This window comes from Hoplias malabaricus, chromosome 1 (genome assembly GCF_029633855.1).
Source record: "Hoplias malabaricus isolate fHopMal1 chromosome 1, fHopMal1.hap1, whole genome shotgun sequence".
NCBI classification, from domain to species: Eukaryota; Metazoa; Chordata; class Actinopteri; order Characiformes; family Erythrinidae; genus Hoplias; species Hoplias malabaricus.
In genome coordinates, this window is record NC_089800.1 from 40,282,822 (window position 1) to 40,304,103 (window position 21,282).

At 38.8% G+C, this 21,282-nt stretch overlaps 1 protein-coding gene across 9 annotated transcripts; it reads left to right on the top strand.

The window, feature by feature from the left end:
* Positions 1-310: 310 nt before the first annotated feature.
* On the top strand, positions 311-19,822 carry picalmb (phosphatidylinositol binding clathrin assembly protein b). Of its 9 annotated transcripts, none has more exons than XM_066662550.1 (23): positions 311-809; positions 7,931-8,073; positions 8,186-8,261; positions 8,640-8,742; positions 10,164-10,257; positions 10,403-10,514; positions 11,757-11,863; positions 11,957-11,998; positions 12,673-12,758; positions 14,104-14,227; positions 14,331-14,464; positions 14,582-14,673; positions 14,820-14,972; positions 15,346-15,429; positions 15,730-15,816; positions 16,163-16,270; positions 16,379-16,486; positions 16,586-16,616; positions 17,238-17,337; positions 17,424-17,483; positions 17,568-17,672; positions 17,921-18,032; positions 18,466-19,822. In XM_066662550.1, exons 1-22 carry the CDS (start codon positions 680-682, stop codon positions 18,011-18,013), a joined length of 2,172 nt encoding a protein of 723 aa, XP_066518647.1. In that variant the 5' UTR covers positions 311-679; the 3' UTR covers positions 18,014-18,032; positions 18,466-19,822. The 9 variants fall into 9 exon arrangements, with proteins under 9 accessions (XP_066518647.1, XP_066518650.1, XP_066518648.1 ...); XM_066662553.1 differs by having other exon boundaries at positions 14,337-14,464; XM_066662551.1 differs by having other exon boundaries at positions 11,960-11,998.
* Positions 19,823-21,282: the final 1,460 nt, after the last annotated feature.

Here is a 21,282-nt window from a genome sequence, read left to right on the forward strand (position 1 = left end):
CTCTCTGTGGAATCTGAAGTGCCTTTATAACTGATTATATCCTTTTGGAATCTCTCACTATATTGCTTTCATCTTTTTCAGGCCTCTAATACGCTAGGAGTTGGTTGCAACCCTCTTAAACTGTTACATGTTCGTTTGTCACGAACCAAAAATATAAACATATGACTGCAGTTAACTGTACCTGTGTGATTTAAAGTGTTTTGTAGGGCTATCTCCCAAATCCCAGCTCTGGAATCGTTTAATCGACTCATTGGGGAGTCGATTCCCAGTTCGACTCTGGAGCTCAGCTGAGGCCCGCCATTTCACCGAATGCCTTCGGTCCTGAGCCCGAGCGGAGCCGGAGAGACACGGTGACGGAGAAATTACCGGGGATTCGGGGCGAGGCGTGTGGACAGGAGAGGGGTCACCTGTGAATTATCATTTGGGTTTTTTTTTAACAATGTAACGGCTCGGTAGATGCTTTTAACCCTCTCGGTGTGTGGATAGTGAGTGTTAACCGTTAACGTTACCGCCTGTTTCTTTCTGCTAGTGTTTGAGATACAGACCGCTTAACGTTAACAGTCGTTACATTCCGCGTTTCACGACAAGGAAGAGGAACGCGGAGCGCCGAGGTGTAGGACGGTTATACTAGTGTGGTTTTGTTTCAGATAGAGGCGTTTGTGCGTTAATCGTGTGAAAGATGTCGGGGCAGAGCATTACCGACCGGATAACGGCCGCTCAGCACAGCGTTACCGGATCTGCTGTCTCCAAAACCGTGTGTAAGGCAACGACACACGAAATCATGGGTCCGAAGAAGAAACATCTGGACTGTAAGTGCCTTCGGAGTTGACAGTGTTGTGGATGTGGGTGATGTTGGTGGTTTCTCTGAGAGCGGTAGCCCTGCTGTGTGGTAGTGATATGGCGACGTTAACGGAGCCCACAATGGACAGGCCCCAGTGATGCTAAGCTAAAAGAGAGAGACAGAGACAGATGAAGAGAGATAGACACAGAAGGAGAGAGAGCGATTGTATTGAAAAATAAATTGATCCATATTCACCAGCCCCTTATTTTCCGTTCCACATTAAAATATACAGCAGTTGCGTTCAGGGGACCTGTAACTGCTGCACCTTTTAAGGTGGAACCAAAAATTCCAATAAGAAGCTGAATTTCAGCCTTATGCTGATTGGAATGTATCAGTGGCCATGGTTCAAGTGTAGCTACTTAGATTACATTATTTTTCTGCCCTCTTGGTCAACAAGTAAAAGTACATATTTACATGATATTTCCCAGAATAAAATCCCTATTGCTTAGATGTATATTTTCACCACTTCCATCAATACACAAGGATCTGTGTATATGCAAATAGTCCCCACCTCTATCTCCACTTATAACTCCACCACTAGGCTGCAGCTTGAAAGCCTTGCCCCTCAGGTTGAGATGATTGGTTCTCTAAGTTTATGACATACGAAACCCTGTCTGTGGGAATGTACTCATTTGAGACTGTCTTGGAAACACTAGATTTAAAGCGGAAATGCTCAGCCATGGCACTAACTTCTTTGCGTGATACTACTTCTGGCATATGAAAAAACACCACAAGGACATGATAAACAAGTTAAAAAACTTGGTTTTCACTGGAGGGGAAATCTTCAAAGATAGAGCTAAATATCCCAGAGTGTTATGCTTCCTTCCTACATTTATAGGCTACAGAGAAAGGCAGGTAAAAATTACTGGTTGGGAATAACCTCTGGAGGATTTCATTTTGCAGCTGTGAAATGGATTTAATCACTTGCAGATCACATCATATGAGCCCTTTATCTGTAGCCTAGTTAACATCTGACTATTCCTTTATTTGACATGTTTTAATGAAAACTAACTGGTACAGTTTTTCTTAGATTGTTAGGACCAATTTGCCCCCAGAACTGATGTGGACAGTCTTTCATTTCAGTGTAGGAAGCATGTGTAGTATCCCCAACTCATGATAAGCCTGACCTTGATGTCTATGAATGACTAGCACCCTTGTCAAAGTCCTGGTTGTGTTTTGTTCTTGGAAATAGAAGCCTATCTATGTCTTAAACAAGGACTATCGACCTATCTTTGGTCTAACAAATTCAGCAGGATAGCTGTATCTATATCGCTATGCAAGAATGAGACCATCTTTCATTAATTAAGTTGAATACAGTAGTGACTTGCTTGTCGAGAGATGTTCTGGGGAGGGTACATGGGGGACAATTCACTTCAAAAACAAAATTCAAAGCTATACCTAACAACGGTACAAGACTTGGTAGAACACTAAACTCTCACCTTCACATAGACAGTAAACGTTTAAATGAAGCTGTAGTTGTTCTCAGAACAGCAAACACCTCAGATCCCAGACAAACATGACTGAAAGTGTTTGGGGTTACTTGTACCATGAAAAGGTCGTCACCTTTATTTAGCCAATCGGCAGCCAATGAAGTCATAGTCCCTCCTACAGGGGGTTGTTTTGTGGGGCGCTAAAAGCAGCAGGTCAATGCTGAAAAACTAGAAGCTCTGCTTTTAGAAAGAAAGTTAGCACCATGTCCCCATTTTTTAATATATTTCTATTTTTCTATAAAAATTTCTGGTACCAGTCGTCCTTTCTAAATATACTCTTGTGCTTGTATTGGCCTCTTTGACCTCTACATCAAAAAAGGGAAATTAAAAGCATGTTCTTTCTACATGTTGTATCAAAAATGTATTTTAATGTAGAGCAAAAACAGCCATGTGTACTGTATTGTGAAATGTGTGTATTGTTGCACCCCTAGAGGCTTCTGTGAAAGTGTGTGTTATGCTTTTTTCTACAATTATGTGTAAGAATATGAATGAAAAATAAATAAATGAAACTTACATGACTATTGCTAGGGCTGGGCAGTTAATCAAAAATTAATTAAAACCAATGTTCAGAACTTGTAATTGACATAATCTTGTCTATAGGGCGGCACGGTGGTGCCGCAGGTAGTGTCAGAGTCACACAGCTCCAGGGACCTGGAGGTTGTGGGTTCGAGTCCCGCTCCGGGTGACTGTCTTTGAGTTTGGGGTGTTCTCCCCGTGTCCACGTGGGTTTCCTCCCACAGTCCAAGAACACATGTTGGTAGGTGGATTGGTGACTCAAAAGTGTCCATAGATGTGAGTGTGTGTGTGTGTGTTGCCCTGTGAAGGACTGGCGCCCCCTCCAGGGTGTATTCCTGCCTTTCGCCCAATGATTCCAGGTAGGCTCTGGACCCACCGCGACCCTGAACTGGGTAAGCAGTTACAGATGATGAATGAATGAATAATCTTGTCTATATTGATTATATCAAAGTTTTAATATTTTCTTTTAAGTTCTGTTATGTCCCCAGCGTGTGTTTACGTACTGTCTCTTTAAAACCACACTACCAATCTGTAGTCACTGAACTTTGAGGGTCAAACATACAAAACCAAAATAATCTTTCATTAATCATAATCATGGTAAAATGTACAATTAATCATGATATTGACCTGCGCTCATATAGGCCAGCACTAACTATCGCACATTATTTTATGCATGTATCTAAAGCCATTTGAGGAGATGTCTTGTAACAGACTTTTGCTCCTCACACACATCTCTGCACAATACCGACTGGTTTTCACCATGAGTTATTGGATTCGGGTCAGCTTGAGTCTTCAGAGGAAATTAATGTTTTCCCTGGATGAGCTCAACATACCTTGCTTCATACCCTCCCCTGCTCATTAGTGCACTTCTCAACTACCCAGATACACTGTCATTGATGTGAGTAATTTTCTTAAAGTTTAATCACAATAGGAAATATATTGCTGTATAGACCCTTTTTGTGACTTTTATTTTTAGTAGTTACAAGCCTTGTACACGGAAAGGTCACTTGCTGAATTAAAGCTAGCAGCATTTTGAAGGTGGCTGGTTTATGCCAATCCTGGCAGCCATGTGATCAGAAGTCACCCATTCACAAAGCACACTGGACCACTTTAAAGGCTAAGCACCAGTTATATGAAAGTGTCAAACAAATAAATACAGTGGAATTTGAGTTCCTAACTTGTGTTTATTGATAGTCGGAAAAGATATTATTTCTTACTAATTCACGGAATAAGGTTTAAAAGACTGTTGGTCCACCCCCCAACGGTGTTCGGAAACTCTAATAGGCATCTTGCATGTGACGTAGATGGTGGACAACAACTATAGAAGTCGCATTTAATTTAATGCAAAACGAAAAGGTGTGTTGTTTTTGGCTGCAATAATTCAATGTACAGTGGGAAATCTGTGCACAAATGGCCCAAAGATCCCAAAATATCCAGAAAATGGACTAAATCTGTCAACTTTAGACGGGCACTTTGGAAAGGACCCGCTCACTTCGTTATCTGTAGTGCTTATTTCACTGGCGCTATTCCAACAATATGGGCATGTAAGGAAACCAACGAAAGGCGTTCAAGAGCCTCTGTATACATGGAGGTAAACAGGGTAAGTACACTTACTTCGCCTGTTTTAATTGGTGTTAGTTAACGTTAGCTTGACTTGCTAAACTTGGTGACTCATACTAGGCTACGTAGTTGCATTACGGAGGTTTATTCGGATGAATTCGAGTTCGACTTCGATCACATTTACAAGAATAACGGTACCTCTAAATTTGAGTTTAGCTTATTGCTAGGCTGTTGTCATGAATAACGTTTGTTATTTAGCTATCGCTAGCTAGATACTATCCTAACAAGTCAGTCATAACGGTGTTTAACTGCGGTGTTGTTCAGCTGTTGTCCACCAGTGACGTCATGGTTGCATTCAAGAAGTTCCGTAGCGAGCTCAGGTTTTTCCGTCAATTTAATAAAATTGTCAGTTTTAAAGCACATTAAGCATGCTATTTTCATTTTAATACATACTTATACATGTCAGTAACTAAAATAATGTGAAATATTCATGGAGGCTCCATTAAGTGGTGCTTAGCCTTTAAAAAGAACAGAAATAGTGATCGACCAATATGGGTTTTTTGATGGCCGATGCGATGCCTATTTTTAGACAGCAGTAGTGGCCGATGGCCGATATGTAAAGCCGATATTCCCATTCCTCAGGCAGTGAATAAACCAGAGGCATTATCATGATTTATTTTTACAGAAAACCCTTCAAATTTGTAAAAGAAACCATTTAGAGGTCCTGAAATATATATGAAGTCAATGAGGTCAAAAGCTTATGAAAACCACAAAAAATGTAGGCGCTTGTCTTATTTAAAAAAAAAAAATGTTAGTGACTATAAACTGAAGAGTTAATGAGTTTTCTTTTTAAAATTGTGTCTCCAGGGGTCTACTTTCATCAGATAAATTTTGGAGTTGATGCCTCCTACTGATTTGAAGTTATTCAAGCTGAAACAGACAGTGGACAGATGGCCTCTCCAAGTGTCTCTTTAGACCCCAAGCTCTCCTCAAGGAAAATGATTACTTTTACTGCAAAATTACATTGTATATATGTTGTCTAGACCTAGTGTCAACAACTTAGTGTTTTTCTTTACTTTCTATAAGAAACTCGTCTCCTTTCCCTCACAAAGTGGCCGTTTACCCCTCACCAAACTGTAAAAACCCTTAGGTATGGTGTGTTTTATTATGATGTACTGAGTTTATTTCTGATGTTTACACTTGTTTCTCACAGAGTACAGTGTTCCTTTAAATGACTGACATGTTAAAAGGCAAGAGCTGCACTCTGATTGGCTGTAGAGCAAGGCACCCTCCCCCAAAGCCCCTGCTGCATTTAAATGTCCTCAGTGGGGGAAATGTAACTAGTAAAAGACATCTAAGCTTTGTAACATGTTTATTGACTTGATTATTGTTTGTGGAGCTTGTGGCTGTCAAACAGAGCAGTTTGAGTCTCTCTTGCGGTGTCTGGGTCTGTTAGGCGCTGAAAACATATGCGCTCTGCTGCGTGTTTGTCCCTCCTGCTTGGGTGCGCATTGCCATAACTCTGCCCCTGATTTGTCTACAGACTTGATTGACATGTTTTTGGAAAGCTGAGCGCCTACTGAGCTGCGCGGCAGTAGGTGTGACATGGGACCACGGGGATCATATTTTAATTATTTTTTGAAAAGGTATACTATTTTTTTCGGGATTGTTTTTCGGCCAGTACTCTTCACACAACCATGAGGATTACTCACGAACGGTTTGATGGAAAGACTCACATTTAGTTTAGTTTTGAAGGGGACTATCAAAAATAAGCGCTGCTGTGCAAATTTTGTGTCTGAGCCGCTTGTGGGCTCTTCAGACTTCGAGTAGCAGCAGTTTTGTCATTGATGAGGAAGAAACCTGAAGTTTGGATTATCTTATTTTTTTTGGCTTTAATTCCTTAGTCCTACAGTTTAGTGTACATCTTCGTGATCCTGAAAGTCTGACCATTCGATTGGTGTATGTTATGTACACACTGACTCAAATATGGTGCCGTGAAAAATCTGTACTGTCACTAATATTTTTGTTATAAAAATTTCCAATGACATAGCAAAGATATTTATTTATCCGTGGGATTATATATAAAATGATTAAATCAATGAAAACTTTAACTTTAAGCTTTAATATGGTACATTATTTGTCGACTTTTGACCTGTAGTACTTGACATATACTGACAGATATAACAATGAGTGATTTATTTATTTTTTTTATTATAGGTGCCGCCGAACAATGAGCGAAATAAGAGGCAAAATAACGCTGGGTTTCTAGGTTACAACTATCAACTCAGTTGTTTATGATAGCAGATTATTGAGTGTATGTTACAAAGAGCAGCCAGTAACAAATAGTGAGAGCTGAAGAAGAGAAAATAATTCATACTGTTTTCTCTGATGAGACAGCATGCAGCTACAGGTTGGAGGCTTGTACTCCTGTACCTCAATGATGTCTGCCTGTAAGATGACAAAATGGACGCAAGGGGCGCTCTAACAGCCAGAATGATGGAGCTGCCCACAGCATTGCCTGTGTGCATTGTGTAAATATTGGCGTCTTGTGCTAATATATCGGCCTATGCCGATTACATTAAAAAAATGGCAAAAATCGGCCTGATTAATCGGCCGGCCGATATAACAGTCGTTCATTAAACAGGAACGCCTTAGGAGTTGGAGTTACAAACTGGTAATAAGTCTATGTCCCTTAAAAATTTTATGGACAACTGAAGATGCAAACCTTAAATTATGACGGGTGTAAGAAAAAAATAGTTTATAACAGACTGTACATATGTGTATAAGAAAGTGTCTTTTGTTTGTGGATTTTCCAAAATAACATTAAACAGCATTAATGTGTGTCAAGTGACATCAGAATTAGTCAGAAATACTGAATTGCAATGGAGCAGATGTACCATTTAATAGGCTATATCTTATTAATTGCTACCATTCATGCTTACCTGAATGTAAAGCCTCACTTTCAGTTAATAACACCTCTTTGTGCAGCTCTTATTAGTGTGCTCCAGTTTGATAGGACTTAGTGAGTTTTGTGACATGATCTGTCAACAAAAGCCCAGTAGGAAAAGGTAGAATCTGTAATACATTTTTAGGAGGTTTCCTGTCAGCATGTGAAATACTTATGTGGTTATGTGTGGCTTGTCAGCATTAGGACTAGATTAACTTGGAAGGAATGTTTCCATGGTTTGTGTCTGGCACTTCACTGTTTTTTCATCCTACATGCCCCATTATTTGAGGTGTCGTGCAATACATGTGTTTTATTATATAATCCTACGCAAATTGCTGTCTTATACTTGAAGAGATTATTCTGAATTATGTGGGTTACTCTGAAGTATACAGAACTTCAGAGTCATTATAATTGGACTCAAGTCTCCTGAGTCATCTTTTTTGTAGGATTGCTGTCTGCTTTACAGTACACACTGTGTTGAATTTTGTAGTTTTTGAGGAATGGTTTCTTCATTGCATTGACATTACTGACCTTCTAGTTGTAATTGCTTGTTGCATTGTTTTGTTTTTATCGTAGATCTCATCCATTGTACCAATGAAATGAACGTGAACATTCCTCAGCTGGCTGACTCGCTTTTTGAGAGGACCACCAACACAAGCTGGGTGGTTGTCTTTAAATCCCTCATCACAACACACCACCTCATGGTCTATGGCAACGAGGTAAGTGTTAGTGGCAGCTTTTAGTATTCAGGGTCATCTGCTTCAATGTTTGTGAAGAGTGTTGCAAAACACTGGAATGTGTAACTCCATTCTGCTATATGTTGCATTGCAGCGTTTTGTTCAGTACTTGGCCTCCAGGAACACGTTATTTAACCTCAGCAACTTTTTGGATAAAAGTGGGCTACAAGGTACAGTGCATCATCTCGGCTTTTCAAATAATTAATATATACATCTGCAGTTCTCCACCTGCACACTCAGGACTTTTTTTTTCTCTATTTCTTTCCACTGTTCCACACCACGTTTTGCTGTTTTAAATTTGTATTTGGCGCAGTGGAATATATATATATATTTTTTTCCCTTAAATGTTTTTATTCAGTAGGTGAATCTGCTTAACGTATAGCTACATATTTATAGTTTAGAAAGTCTGGATGATTAAAGAGTGGTTTCTACATGTTAATTCAGATTATTCACGTTTTAATACTGAAGTAATTTAAAATTACTTAGATTGCAGCCTTGTTTTATATGTATTGGTTTTCCTTTATTCTCCTATTTCTTTTCTTTTGTAGGCTATGATATGTCCACTTTTATCCGGAGGTACAGCCGGTATCTAAATGAAAAAGCTGTGTCATATCGGCAGGTTGCTTTTGATTTTACAAAAGTAAAACGTGGGTAAGTAACTTGAGGAAAGCTTCCTTTGATGAGATGTCTCACTTTAAATAATATATTTAAATGCTGGGATAGTTGGTGACTGTTTGAACCAGTTTCCTTAACAGATACATTTAAATATTTTAAATGAAATGGATGTCCAATTCACCTGATTCAGAATCATTTCATTCTGTTTAGAGGAACAGTTTTAACTTGCTCCTATAAATAAAAAAGTGTTTAGGCATCATTTTCTCCACTCATCTTCAGTTCAGACAAAGTGCCAACAGTGTACACTAATGGGATTACTTTATGTATCAAATGCAATGAAATCTTGACTTACGAGTGAATCAACTTACGAATTTTCCGAGATATGAGTCATCGCTCTCTGATTTTTTTTTTTGCTTTATGATGCGAGCTAAGATCTGAATTATGAGTGAACGAGCTTCTGCCACCTGCCACTAGGTAGCCCAGTGAGTGTTCAGTTCACGTAGTTGTCTTGAGATACAAACATCTGATTTTTGTAGCATTGTAGCAAGTGTGTATCGATAGAGCACAGAAAGAAAAACTCCCCCATCCTCCTCCGCCAACCTCCTTCACCTATGCCAGCATATTCGTCTACCTCTTCAAGGTAAATACACGTAATAGAACCAGTTTATTTCTTTACATTCTCTTTTATCATGCATTATTATTTTTTATACATTATTTGTTAATTATAAATTACATTTTTCTTATTTAAAAACACGTAACAAAAACAATTTAATAAAAAATTGATGTGGCTGGTACGGACTAATGGGGAAATTTAATTTGATATACGAGCAAATTGAGTTACGAGCTTGGTCACAGAACGAATTAAATTCGTAAGTCAAGGTATTACTGTACAGTGTTCGGGTGAATCCCAATTCATATGATCCAATTCAAAATGCCTTGAACGTAACCTCATAGTTTCCATTATCCCACCCTCTTAAAAATATAGAAACACAAGGCTCCTGGCTCAGGGTCTTTTTATTTTAGAGAAAGGAGTTATGATTATTGGCAATGAATAAACCAACAAATTTCCTCCACATACTTCTGACCTTGTAACAAGTCCATTTAGGAGTCTTTCATCTTTCATCATTGTATTAACTGCATACTTGTACAGTGTTCTTGCTGATTGTTGTTGATGGTTTGCGCTTGAATGTATGGTGAGAAATTGTTGGTTAATGTTGGTAAAAGTTTTCAGAAGGAACTGAATAAAAATACTACAACGAAGAAGTAAACATTCCATATTTTAAATGATGTGGAGAGATATTAGGAAACAAAACTGACAAAGAATATGGTAGAATTGAATCTGTGCAAGAGACAGACAGGAATAAGCTGTTGCAGTAGGCCATGTACTAAACCTGCCTGCTGATCCCCGGTCATATGCCATTTGACCTCATTTTAAAACAAATAACATTTTCCTTTAGGGTTGATGGAGTGATGAGAACCATGAACACTGAGAAGCTTCTTAAAACAATCCCAATCATCCAAAACCAGATGGATGCCCTTCTAGACTTTAATGTGAGTTTCCATCATTTGACAAGCAGCTGGACACCACTTTTTAAATCCCGTTAAAATTCCCACCTCATGTGCACTCACTTTTAAAGTGCCCAAGTTTGAAGTAAAACTTTCTGGGTGAAAGATAAAATGATTGTTCTCTTTCTAGGTCAATGCCAACGAGCTCACCAATGGAGTGATCAATGCAGCATTCATGCTTCTCTTCAAAGATTCAATCAGGCTTTTTGCAGCTTACAACGAGGGAATAATCAACCTGCTGGGTAAGGCTGGCCACAAACAGGGATAAATGAGGACACTTTGTATTGCTGTTCAGTTTTTATTCACAGCCGTACTGAATTACTGCGTTAATTCATTTTTTATGACGTCGTCGTAGTAGTAGGCCTCTCATAATAATTACACAATGGACTTATCAAACAATATGTGTACGTTACTTCACAAATTTCGCTAACCTCAATACTGCCCATTGTGTTTACTGGTGTGTTTCTTTACATAAGCATGAACACCACAGGTATTTTAACCACTCACTCTGGTTTTCTCTGCTCTCAGTTTTGGACTTATGTCCATTTTTTATTAAGAGTGATTTAATTTTATTTTTGCATTTTGAATTTAGGATAATGAAATATGAGCTATATTCCAATTATTCCAAAGTGTCTGAATATTCTAAGGCAATATGTTTCTGCTAAAATTTCTTTGCAGTTAAAGGGTTGTCATTGCATTATTATACTCCTATATATTAATTTTATCAGTGGCATAAAATGGTCTTAAAATGATAATAATATTGTTTATTGCAATTATTTCTAGGACAATGCTGCTGCTTGCTTTTGCTTATTGTGCTTTACATGTGCTTTGTGTTTTGGAGATATTCTCCCTTTGCTGCCACCAATTAAATGATTTCTTTTTATGATGCAGCAAAATTATAAATTATACATTATTACAAATTTTAGCAGAAGCCATATTGCACTCACCTGTATAAAGTTTATTAAAGTCTGTTGGGATTAATGCATATTTGAACATTATTGCTCAACCCTTAATTAGTATTTAGCACTTTTTAAAAAAAGTTGTATTATTTTTTAATACATTTACCCATATAAAGATGGAATGCCATCTTAATATTAATTCAAATCTCATTCAAAATAAAAAACATGATTTGAGGTTTATTACCACTGTACCTTTAATCTGAAGGGGAAATTCAGTTGTGTGTAGTGTCTTCCAATGTTCAAGGTCAGATTCAGTATGATGTCACTGCTAATGTTACAACCCCCACCACCTGGGTGAGATGTGGTGACTGTCCTCCTTTTCTCATAATAGTGAGAGTACACTGATCTGCTCACATGCCTGTTATGAAATATCATTTGAAAATGCTATATTGACACCATTACATTTTAAAATGACCTTGGTTTAGATGTTGCTGTCATTTTCAGTTGGTCTTGTCTGACCAGTACAGATGTATCAAGTGATTAAGGTATAAAAGTGAATCTGAAGTGTTTGCCTTCCCTCTACAGAGAAGTATTTTGACATGAAGAAGGTTCAGTGCAAAGAAGGCCTGGATATTTACAAGAAGTTCCTCACTAGAATGACTCGAATCTCAGAGTTCCTCAAAGTGGCTGAGGTGACTAGCTCTTGTCTTGATGTGTTGTGATTGTCAAATGGATTGTTAAAAGCTATCACTGTTTTAACACTGTTGTGTTTTGGCCTTTGACAGCAGGTGGGGATAGACAGAGGGGACATTCCAGACCTATCACAGGTAAGATCACCCAGTTCTGATGTACAATGCTGAATGTTTCTGCAGAATCTTTCTTCCTTGAGATAACTTGTAAACTCTTCCTAACTCTTGTTAGTATTCTCCAAACCTTTACTACTCTCTTTCTCTTCACTCTGAAATGTCTGACAGATTGCTAAATGCATGAAACTGCATGTGAACAAAGATTTTCTCACTTCTCTTTTCTTAATTTTCACTGTCTACAGCAAATAAAGGTGTTTTAGGTGCAGGTGTGACTAGGTGATTGGAGAATACTTATGAAACAGCAGTCATGTATTAATAAATCTCACATTATTTACTATAAATATAACAATTTTTCATTATGAACATAGATATTTTGCAAAGTAAAAGTACAATATTCTTAAAATATGTACCAAGTGTAAGGATGGATATATGAAGACTAAAATAGTATGTAGATGATTTTTGAAGTGCTTAAACTGGGACTCTGACCAGTACCACCTTTATATTCTGTATCTATCCTTATCTTTCCACTTCCTGTCCACCTTCAGTTTACAGTGTGTGTAAGTACTTCTTTACTCACTTTTTCTGCACTTCCCTGGAATTCTTGCCTTTGTGATGTTTGTTGAAAACTTTCTACTCTTTTTATTATCTGGTTTATGGTTCCTGAGTACATGACTGAACTTCCTGCTTTGTTCTAGGCTCCCAGTAGCCTGCTGGATGCCTTAGAACAGCACCTGGCCTCTTTAGAGGGAAAGAAAGTGAAAGATTCCACTGCAGCCAGCAGGTAATTCATTCTGCATTCATGATTTACACATTAAACCTGATCACACCAATAAATCACAGGAACGGGTAACAAAACAGGGAATTTTACTAGAGATCCTTAAATAACTTCCAAATACCACCTACTTTATTTTTTATGCATTAACGAGTTCTTGCATTAATTTGTAAGCATGAGGCAATACCATCATATTGACACGGACACCTGGACATAATGTAGAACAAAAAAACAAGGCTAAAATAAAATACAGTATCTATACAATACACAATAAATAAATTAAATTTTGCACAGTGTATTTGTAGTGATTTGCCAACTGGCTATAGAAAGATAATGGGAAAATCATTGAATTTCACAGCAGCTTTGCACTTTGCACATCAAATATAATATTTGTTAACAGCAAATAAAACCAACAAATAGACCTTGAAACAGTCGCCCTGTGAAGGGCTGGCGCCCCCTCAAGGGTGTGTTCCTGCCTTGCAACCAGTAATTCTGAGTAGGCTCTGGACCCACAGCAACCCTGAACTGTATAAGCGGTTACAGATGATGAATGAATGAACGTTGTACATGAAGAATGCATTTATTTGTGTTTGTCAGTGTCATATGCATTTAACACATACATGGCATTGAACACTCCCCCTGGCCCTAATTTTCATGCCGGTTATGTGGATGTAAATGGTCACCTTCCAGACTCCAGCTGTTGTGTGTGGGGTGTTTTTATATATATATATATATGTATGTGTGTATGTATATGTACAGTACTTTGCAGAAGTCTTAGGCCCCTAAGATAATTATATATATTTAAACTAATTCCTTCTCAGTAAGTGTGGTGCTTGTATGAAATTATATATAATCACAGTAAATACAAAATAACATTAATATAAAACAAATAAATATAAGAATTTTTTTTCTATAAAGTAGTAGGTGAGAGTGAGTTTGAAGAACAATGGTTTGGTTCAGATTCTCCTTGATTCCATGAATTTGTTATGTCAACAGCACACATTATTTAAAATCATTTGTTTATTAACCAGTTATTAACTAGTTATTGAATGATAACCTGAAATAATATGGACTGCCACGAGGAGAGAGATGGAAAAAGTGAAACCAACACATTCACACACACACACACAATATCACACTTGTATGTTTTCCTAATTAATTTATATACTTACTTACAGGCTTACTGACTGTTTGAGAGCTTAGCCCATTTATGCTAGAATTCATTCACATCAAACCATATTAATTATTTATGTTTAGGAATAATACACACTGTGCGTATAGTTTTTAAGTGAGAGCTCATTCATAGTTTTTGTGTTTAGAATGGTTTAGTATAACACTTATTTGGCTTTTAAAGGGCAAGCACGCTTTCCAATGCTGTGTCATCCCTGGCCAACACTGGCATGTCTTTTACCAAAGTGGACGAGAGAGAGAAACAGGCAGCTCTGGAGGAGGAGCAGGCACGACTAAAGGCATTGAAGGTGACTTATCAAACCATTGCTGCGTCTAATAAAGTTTATGAAGCCTGATGAAAGTATGTTTTTCTACTTAAATATTTCTGTACACTGTCATATCTTTATCCAGGAGCAGAGGCTGAAGGAACTGTCCAAGAGGCCATCATTCGCCACCACAGACACATCTCCAGTTTCCACCACTGCAGCCAGCATCAGTACAGCTCCTGCCATAGACTTGTTTTCCACTCCCAGCTGTTCTAATGGGTGAGCAGTCTGCTACAGGCTTTGACACACATTAGAGGTTCTCAGGTATTAGTGTTATCTTATCTTAATTTTTTTTAGTGTCCATACTATTTTCATGTTCTTATCTTTTACTCTTAGCGCCCTGAAGATGGAGAGTGACCTTTTTGACCTGCAAACCACCTTTCAACCATCCATGCAACCTGGGCCTTCAATAGCCGCACCGTGGGGAGGTAGGACTTATAAACTTCTCCATTCGTTTTAACATCAGAGATTCTGCATGCTGTAGTCTTCTCCATGTTAATGTCTCATTCTAAAGTCCTTCCTATTCGAATATGTTCTTCTTCTCTTTCTCTCTTTCTCCCCTTTGCCTGCTCAGATCCTTTCTCTTCTTCTGAAGCTGTCGATGACTCCATCCCAAACTTAAACCCTTTCTTAACCAAACTTGTTGTTGATCCTGCTCATCTACCTGTTGTGTCGTCTGATGGTGTTAGTTTTTCCTCTAGGACATCAGGGCATGAGATATTTGGTGGTAAACACACTTTGTTTTCCTCATCCCATTCAAACCTAGTTCTTAGGTTCGTTATAGTCACTGAGAGTTCCTCATTGCCATAAGGACTCCATTGCTGTCACAATAATTCAGACTCAATGTGCTCTGGTGCAAAATCACTCATTGTATTTCTCCATAAAGATGAATGTTACAAAATGTCTTCTGCCATCCCATCATTTGTAGAGAATCCACATATCGTTTTATTTTCCTTATTCCAAAATTCAAAATACATAATTAAACCTTTATGCTTATAAAATGACATTGACACATGTATGCCATTTTAAAGTGCCACTGCAAAAAATAAACATTAGATCATTTGCTAAAGTGAATGATTTTGTTTCCTTTTCCACTGTAGATCAATACAATCCCTTTATTGATTCAAGCTCGTCTGTATCAGCCAATTACAAACGAACAGTGCGGATAGAACACTTAATCTCAGGTACTATGATGGCGAACCATCCCCGGCTATGTTCCTCAGGAAACATAAAGCACTAATTCAGTGCCAGGGGATGACACATATATAAATATGTAACAAGCCTATAGTCTTCTCCACTGGATGCCGTTTGTCTCTTGAACTGACATGGATAAGATTGTTGTGCTGTTAAGTGCATATGCTGCCCTCAGCTTTAATATTCATTCTTCAGTGTGATATGAAATTTCTCTGGTCTTGTTCTTTGGGTGTCTCTAACTTTCTAAATGTCTGTTGTGCTGTCTCTCTTTCTTCCTGCCTGCGTGTCAGAATCTTTTGGTCAAGCATCCATGGTACAGCATCTCCCAAACCCCTCTCCCTTCCAGACTGAGCCCTCCGTAGCAGGCCTATTTCGAGGTAGGGAGCCTGTGGAAAGAGGTTGCCTTATAGGGCTCTATCTGTGATCTTTGTTCACACTGGATGCTTCCCCTCCACCCTCTACCAATGCTAACTACTTCTTGTCCGATCTAACATGAGGCATATACTGCTTTAGACATTATGAATGGTGCAACCATCACTACTCTCATTTTTTGTTATGCTTTTATTTGCATATTTTATATTGAATTTATTAAAGTTTGCTTCATTATACTATGCTCTTAACTTTATTTATGTTGCCTGATATTTTGTTACTTAATTTGCAACCGCAGTGGCATTCATTCTTACACATGATTTTTATATGGACTTTGTTTTGTGTCTTTTAAAGGGTATGGTGCACCACAGGGTCCACCACCACAGAGTACAGGGGAGCTTCATGTTGACTTTGAGTCTGTTTTTGGAAACAAAGCTGCTTCCAGTAACCTGGACACAGATGGTATATCATATATGACTCTTTATATGAATAATAAAATTATTATTAAAGGGAAGAAATCCATATGCTGTTGGTATAATATTTTTTTTGTTCCTCTTCTTGAAAACCTAGGTGGCATTTTGAAGCCAACTGTGGCTGGGTCCAATCAGCCTTCCACACAACATCCAGAGAAACTTGTGTCAGATGACCTTGATTCTTCTCTAGCAAACCTGGTTGGAAGTAAGTGTCATCCATAGGACTCAATAATTGGTGCTTTAAAAAAATAGCCTTTCATATAGTGGCCATAATCTATATTAACCTGGGTTTAACTATTTTCAGATTTGGGCATTGGAAATGGCACTACCAAAAAGTAAGTTATTCTTATTTCTGACAGTCAAACAAATGTTTTGGCTTTGTTAAAACATTAATGGCACTTTTCCACTGCATGGCATCAGCACGACTCTTTTCCCAGGCTATTCCACTACCACAGCCCCCCCATAAAATGTAACTGAGATGTCGCAAAACCCCATCTCTAACAGGAACCATGGGCTTTGGAAAACCACAACAACAGCGGCAGTACAATTAGGCACTGTTTACCTGTTGTGCATTCACGTGTTGTTTTTGTTTTTTGGACTGAACATGGCTCCGCACCCTAGTCCTCTAACAGAGTTTTCCTTGTTGCACATCTGGCTCTTGCTATAGCTTTTTGTTGGTCACCAATCCAAGGGGCTTTTGAACCTGTTCAAAACAGCACAGCATAATTTTTTTTTTCAGCTGCTGTTGAGAATCGCAGTCTTATCTGGCCAATCAGTGCTCTGCAAAGTTTACACATGACATTTAGTATTTACTCTGCTTGTTTCAAAATTGACACGAGCAGGTACCACAGACCAGGCACCAGACAGATTTACCTAAAACAAAAGCACAAGAGCTGAGACAAGTCGAGTAGGGACCATGCAGAGGAAAAGTACCATAACTGATTCTTTGTGTGCAGTGATATCCATTGGAACCAGCCAGGTGAGAAGAAACTAACTGGTGGAATGAACTGGCAACCCAAAGCTGCCCCGTCTACTACATGGAATCCAGTTTCAATGGTAATCTTTGATCTTTGTGACATTGGAAGCTGGGTAAAATCAGTTTAAAATAAATTCACAGTCTCATTTGTCCCTTTTTTCTACAGCCTCAAGCAGTCATGGCCTTCCCTGCCACAACCCCTACAGGCATGATGGGATATGGGATGGTGAGTCCCAAGAAGCAATCAGTTTGTACCTAAATGAGAATACACCGACAACAATGTGTTTCTCATAGCTCTAATTTTTGGCAGCCCCCACAGCTGCCTTCAATGGCCATGATGACGCAGCCTACAATGATGTACACACAACCCATTATGAGGCCATCCAACCCGTTTGGAGCAGTGTCAAGTGCGCAGGTATGCATTTTACCCAGGACTTTCCCCAGTATAGTGAGAAAAGACGTGCGGTGTGTGTTATTTAATTAGTAAAGCTCACTGGGAATTAGATGTAATCCCCATGGTCCACTGTGTTTACAATGGCCATGAGAGAAGGCCTCTCTCTCTCTCAGACTGCAGGCCACATCTGTCTTTCTTTGTGTGCTCTCCTTTTTCCTATCCCAGTCTTCCCTCTTGTCTTTCTCTTTGTGTCATTCTCTCTGCACTAGCCCTCCGCTGCCTCTAGTCCTTCCAGTCAGAGTCCTCTCAGAGCCCCAGGACAAGACCCCTTTGCACAGCTCTCTCTCAAGGATTTCTTGTAGAACCTCGTCTTTCGTCTAGGTACAGCACGCCGCTCCTGCGCTTGCTTGAAATCATGCATGGAGTTGCATAGCTTGTGCATAATTGTGCCTTCAGTTTCATCACTCTGTTCCTGCTAGGTAAACTCTAGCAAAGCTTGAGGTTATGGCAGGAAAAAACCTTTCAGTGTAAAAGGTTTCTTTTGCAAGTAATTTTAAAGCATTTCTATTGGTCCATTCATCATAATGCATGTTTTTCATTGGACAGCGACAAGATGGTAAGCTTTTTTTACTGGGTATGCATGAAGAAGGTATGAATGATGATTTTAAAATTTCACAAATTGTATTAAATTGATACTCTTTGTTTCGAAAGCAATATTTTAACCTTTAACTAAGTACATGTATTTCTTTATTATTAACATATTTCACTTCAAAGCATACAATAAAATCTTCACTTTTTTGGATTGTTCTTTCAGATGCAGTTTATGTAACCCAAGATGAAGTTGCTCCCTGAAGTCAAAGCACTAAGCAGCAAAGGTCCATTGTCTGTGCTGCCGTGCTCCTCAGTGGAACTAACCATGTCTAAAACGGCAGCCATGCAGGAACAGAAGGTGTAATAAGACAAAGAGCTTATTGCAGTCATTTTTGTAATTTGTCTGAGATATGAAATGATGATGCTGCTGTTTTACCCTGATAGGGATTCCTCATCCATTTTATAATTTGTAACGAACCGGATAAAGGGGTCTGAGAGAATTTAATATTATGTATGTGGAGAAATGATAGTTTAAAAGTTCCTTCCTGCTGGATTAATTATTTTTCTTTTTTTTTTTCTTTTTAATCAGGGGTGACTCAGAGTAAGGCAGGGTTTTCCTTAATTCAGTTTTTCAGTCAGCAACTCATAGTAAATGTTAAGAAGCAGTGATAATGTTTTACCTCTCCATTTAGTTTTGTCTTTTTACTTGTGTTTACGGGTAGACCTCTCTGGGGTGTAATTTGTATTTATTTATTATTTTTGACTCCAACAATGAGAACATATATGAACTACAATGGATTTTTTAAAAATAATTCAGCATTATTAATGGATGTTGGATTGTACAAGGGGAGTAATTAGAGTTTTAAAATAGCTATGTAAAAAAATACACCTGTAAGCTGAATGATATAGAACACTAAATATTCTCTAAGTTTTGTGTCTAGAAATACTCGTAGATCAAGCATTCGCAACCCAACAGTACTGGGAAGATAAGATTTAGAACCTGGTTTGTTGAACTATTTAGTTGATAAGTGTGCCTAGAGTTTTTGCAATGAGATATCTGTTTGAACTAGTAAGGCACTTCAGTGGTTGCGAGTCGTTGCACTTGGAAAGGGATGTGTTTCTGCATTATGCATGGCATGCCATCGTTTCACACAGACTGATTGAAATGGCTGCCTCTAAGCTGAATCTGTGAATGTGAAGAGTTGCCCTCATGCAGCAAGCAGCTTTCCCCCCCAGCGAGGAGAGTGGCTTGCCTTCCTGAATAATTGTTCATGAGCAAAGGTCATAGTTATCACTGTATATTTATCATGTTGAAAAAAAAAAAAGTCTTGATCAAGAAAAGTTAAGCACTGTTGACCAGTGCTGTGTGTATATACAGAAGAGACTGTCTGGGTGGATAGTCAAGAAAGGGTTTGAAATATGAAAGCAATTCAGTCTGATCTGAATTTACTGACATTCTACTGAATATTTTCTGTGTTGTCCTCACAGATCATTTTCTTTTGTTTACGTATTTAAAACATGTATAAAAAAAAAGACAAAAAAAAACTGGTGAACGTTTTCTTTTTCAAATAAAGTGCAGCTTCCACAGCCAAGGTCAGTCTCTCATTTATGACTGAAAGTTTAGAATTTTAAAGAAGACCTCAGTTTTTGTGGCTCATTATAGGAGGAGTAATAACTTACAAATGTCAAATATCTACTTATGCATTTTTCAGAAGGGAACTAATTAGAGCTAGAGTGTGTGTGTGTGTGTATGTTGGGTGGGGGAGATGTCACACATTCACTCACAACGACGGACACTTGAATATCCTGGAGCTGTTTGACAGTGACGCTGCTTGCTGTACCACCATGCAATGTCTCAGGCATCTAGTATCACAGGTTTTCACCTGTAATGGGCAGCAGGAAGCAACATACTTGCCACTAGCAGTGGCAAAGCCAATGTCAGCTTCTAACAGGAGTGTGTCTTGCCTCTTGTAGTGAAGAGCTGCTACCTGAGGCTATGTGTGGAGCCTTTTTTAAGTGATCTCTGCATATTTGTCACCTTGACATGTCTTTTTTTATCCTCACAGAAATGGTAATTGTAAACTAAGTAGATCTAGCTAGCTCAATGAACAATTCGTAGGTTATCATTTTCCAAAACAGCTTCTACCCAGATAGCAATGGATACTCAGATAGCTCAAATGTAGCACTGCTACAGTTCTCTTATCACCCACATTTAGTGTGTCTGCCTGCCAGCAACTCAGCCACAGGTCCACCTATGGAACTCTGGTGCGCTGTGTGGGAAAAATCTCAGGACCAGTGTGATAAATGATCTTTAAGTACAAAGTTTGAGACAGAATTGGCCCAAATGCGTCTGCTGTCTGTATATTTTGTGAATTTTTCAGTTTGTGAGTTCATTGTAGGGTTTCAGGAGTCATCACGCCCTGTGGACAATGCAATGTTGAAACTAACGGGTTGTAATATGCATCATAAATTAACTTTATTTGTGCTTGGATTTATTTGTTAGTTTGTCTAATGTTTATAATGTTTTTACGTTTCACTAAATTTACAAATTAATAATATCCATCCATCCATCCATTATCTGTAACCGCTTATCCAATTTAGGGTCGCGGGGGGTCCAGAGCCTACCTGGAATCATCGGGCGCAAGGCGGGAATACACCCTGGAGGGGTCGCCAGTCCTTCACAGGGCGACACAGACACACACACACACGGACACTTTTGAGTCGCCAATCCACCTGCAACGTGTGTTTTTGGACTGTGGGAGGAAACCGGAGCACCCGGAGGAAACCCACGCGGACACGGGGAGAACACACCAACTCCTCACAGACAGTCACCCGGAGTGGGAATCGAACCCACAACCTCCAGGCCCCTGGAGCTGTGTGACTGCGACACTACCTGCTGCGCCACCGTGCCGCAAATTAATAATAACTAATTAATAATTTACTAATTAATAAGTTTTGATAAAATGATCATTAATGTGGTATGCTGATTGACACTGTTGGTCACTATACAACTGGTGCTGCCGCTGACCAACTGGAGCCT